Genomic DNA, 3,331 nt, shown 5'->3' on the forward strand with positions numbered 1-3,331 from the left:
AAAGCAAGAACCAAGTCAGTGTAATTTCATGGGGTTCCCCCCCCCAATAATTTCGCCTAGAGTTTGGCACTTCCTTCGCCGGGAATAACAGTCTTTGTTATTTTATTAGCAGGATGCCTTGAGACACACGCAGCATCTGGCGGAGGATTAACATACATACATGTGTATGTATGCGTCACGTATATATTTACTGCAAATGGTGGGGATCATTTAGTGCCCGAGATGGGAGACCTGAAGTCAGGTTTTGAAGAGGTGGATGGCGTGAGGCTCGGCTACCTCATCATTAAAGGAAAGCAAATGTTTGCCCTCTCCCAAGTCTTCACAGATCTGCTGAAAAACATCCCGAGGACGACCGTGCACAAGCGCATGGATCATCTGAAAGTGAAGAAGCACCACTGCGATCTGGAGGAGTTGCGGAAACTCAAGGCAATCAACAGCATCGCCTTCCACGCCGCCAAATGCACGCTCATCTCCCGGGAAGACGTGGAAGCGCTCTACACCTCCTGCAAAACCGAGCGCGTCCTCAAGACCAAGCGCAGGCGGGTCGGCCGGGCCCTGGCCACAAAGGCGCCGCCGCCAGAGCGCGCCGCGGCCGTCAGCCCCCGCCCGGGATTTTGGAAGGGCAAGCACCAACTTTGGCGGGGCCTGAGCGGAGCCGCGCGGCCCCTGCCAATCAGCGCGCAGTCCCCGCGCCCGGGCGCCGCCGCAGCGCGCCCCGCCGCCCATCTACCTCAGATTTTTAGCAAATACCCCGGCTCGCACTACCCGGAGATCGTGCGCTCGCCGTGCAAACCCCCTCTAAACTATGAAACTGCCCCGCTCCAGGGAAACTACGTCGCCTTCCCCTCGGACCCTGCTTATTTTCGGAGCCTGCTGTGCAGCAAACACCCGGCAGCCGCCGCCGCCGCCGCCGCTGCCGCCGCCGCCGCCGCCGCCGCCGCCGCCGCCTATTACCAGGCATCGGCGGCCGGGCCCCAGCCCAAGACAGCGGCGGGCGCCGGAGGCCCGGGGAGCCTGAGCTACCGCTGCAAGCGCAAGCGCGGCGGCGCCAAGGACTGCCTGCTCGCGCCCCACGCCGGCGCGCGGCGCCTGCTGCTGCTGCCCAGGTCCTACAAAGCCAAGGCGGCAGCGGCGGCGGCGGCGGCGGCGGCGGCAGCGGCGGCAGCCGCCGCCGGGGCCACTTGCCTGGAGAGGTTTCATCTGGTCAACGGCTTCTGCCCGCCTCCGCACCACCACCACCACCACCACCATCACCACCACCACCACCACCACCGGGCCCAGCCGCCGCAACAGAGTCACCACCCCCCTCACCACCACCGGCCGCAGCCCCATCTGGGCAGCTTTCCCGAGAGTTGCAGCAGCGACTCCGAGTCCAGCTCCTACTCGGACCACGCGGCCAACGACTCGGATTTTGGCTCCAGTTTGTCCAGCTCCAGCAATTCTGTGTCCTCAGAGGAGGAGGAGGAGGAGGGAGAGGAGGAGGAGGAAGAGGAGGAGGAGGAGGGGGGCAGCGGGGCCTCGGATTCCAGTGAAGTCAGCTCGGAGGAGGAGGACTCGTCCACCGAGTCGGACTCCAGCTCCGGCTCCAGCCAAGTGTCAGTGCAGAGCATCCGATTCAGGCGCACCAGCTTCTGCAAGCCTCCCAGCGTGCAGGCGCAGGCCAACTTCTTGTACCATCTGGCCTCCGCCGCCGCTGCAACCAAACCCGCTGCTTTCGAGGATGCCGGCCGACTTCCCGACCTCAAGAGTAGTGTCAAAGCGGAGTCGCCGGAGGAGTGGAATCTGCAGAGCTGGGCCCCCAAAGCATCTCCGGTGTACTGCCCGGCCAGCCTGGGGAGTTGTTTCGCGGAGATAAGGAACGATAGGGTATCTGAGATTACATTCCCACACTCTGAAATTTCCAATGCTGTAAAGAGAACTGACCTGACAATTAACTGCCTGGCAGAAGGGGCCTCTTCACCTAGCCCAAAGACAAACAATGCATTTCCACAACAAAGAATACTCCGAGAGGCTAGGAAATGCCTACAAGCAACTCCTACTACACACTGTGCTGATAACAACACAATAGCTGCTAGGTTCTTAAATAATGATTCTTCAGGAGCAGAAGCAAATTCAGAAAAATATTCCAAAATCCTTCATTGTCCTGAATTTGCTACGGATTTGCCCTCTTCGCAGACTGATCCTGAAGTGAACGCTGCAGGAGCAGCAGCAACTAAAGCCGAGAATCCCTGCACTGACACAGGCGACAAGACATTGCCATTTCTGCACAATATTAAAATCAAAGTAGAAGACAGTAGTGCTAATGAAGAATATGAACCTCACCTTTTTACAAATAAGCTAAAGTGCGAGTGCAATGATACAAAGGGTGAGTTTTACAGTGTGACTGAGAGTAAAGAGGAGGACGCCTTGTTAACCACAGCCAAGGAAGGTTTTGCATGCCACGAAAAAGAAACTCCTTCCTTAAATCCACTGGCTCAAAGTCAGGGCCTTCAATGCACTTTAGGTACTCCAAAACCTGAGGATGGGGAATATAAATTTGGTGCCAGGGTAAGAAAAAATTACCGGACACTAGTACTGGGAAAGCGACCTGTCCTTCAGACACCTCCAGTCAAACCAAATTTGAAATCAGCTAGAAGCCCTCGTCCTACAGGTAAAACTGAGACACATGAAGGAACACTGGATGATTTTACAGTTATAAACAGACGCAAAAAGGTAGCCAGCAATGTAGCATCAGCAGTGAAAAGGCCATTTAATTTCATGGCAAATTTTCCTTGTCCACCATCACTCATTATTGGGAGAGATGGGGATTTGTGGCCGGCGTATTCCTTAAACACCACTAAGGATTCTCAAACTCCTCACAAGGCCCATCCTATATGGAAATGGCAGCTGGGCGGTTCTGCAATACCTCTTCCACCTAGTCACAAATTCAGGAAATTTAATTCATAAAAATGTTTTGGAAGATATTTTCTTGAACCATATTACCTTCCTTTTGTTGTAAACTGCACAGGATGGTTTGTACAAGTCCATTAATGTGTTACACCCCCTTTGGAGTCCTGGTTTATCGCATTTTGAAGACAGAAATCGGATTACTTTTTTTCCGTTGCGGGTTTTTTTTTTTTTTCTGGAGTAGGGTGGGGGTGGGGTGGGAGAAGGGTTGGTTTACATTCCACAGACTACTTCAGGCTAAAGACTCAAGTAAAACTCAGTTATTACGGTAGAGCTGGAACACTTTACTGTTTCAATGCTAATAATGCACCCGGTACCTCAATTCAACTGCTACAAATAAATGTCAAAAGGTTGAATAATAAATATTACAATGAGCCATTAAGTT

At 54.0% G+C, this 3,331-nt stretch overlaps 1 protein-coding gene across 1 annotated transcript; it reads left to right on the forward strand.

Moving 5' to 3' along the window:
* Positions 1-214: 214 nt before the first annotated feature.
* Positions 215-3,100, forward strand: SKIDA1 (SKI/DACH domain containing 1). Its single transcript, XM_030818468.1, has one exon. It carries the CDS (start codon positions 223-225, stop codon positions 2,944-2,946), a length of 2,724 nt encoding a protein of 907 aa, XP_030674328.1. The 5' UTR covers positions 215-222; the 3' UTR covers positions 2,947-3,100.
* Positions 3,101-3,331: the final 231 nt, after the last annotated feature.

This window comes from Nomascus leucogenys, chromosome 9, assembly GCF_006542625.1.
Source record: "Nomascus leucogenys isolate Asia chromosome 9, Asia_NLE_v1, whole genome shotgun sequence".
In the NCBI taxonomy this organism is placed as follows: Eukaryota; Metazoa; Chordata; class Mammalia; order Primates; family Hylobatidae; genus Nomascus; species Nomascus leucogenys.

What these genes read in the sequence shown, in the direction of transcription:
- SKIDA1 (XM_030818468.1), top strand. Translation starts at nt 223, where the DNA reads ATGGGAGACCTGAAGTCAGGTTTTGAAGAGGTGGATGGCGTGAGGCTC.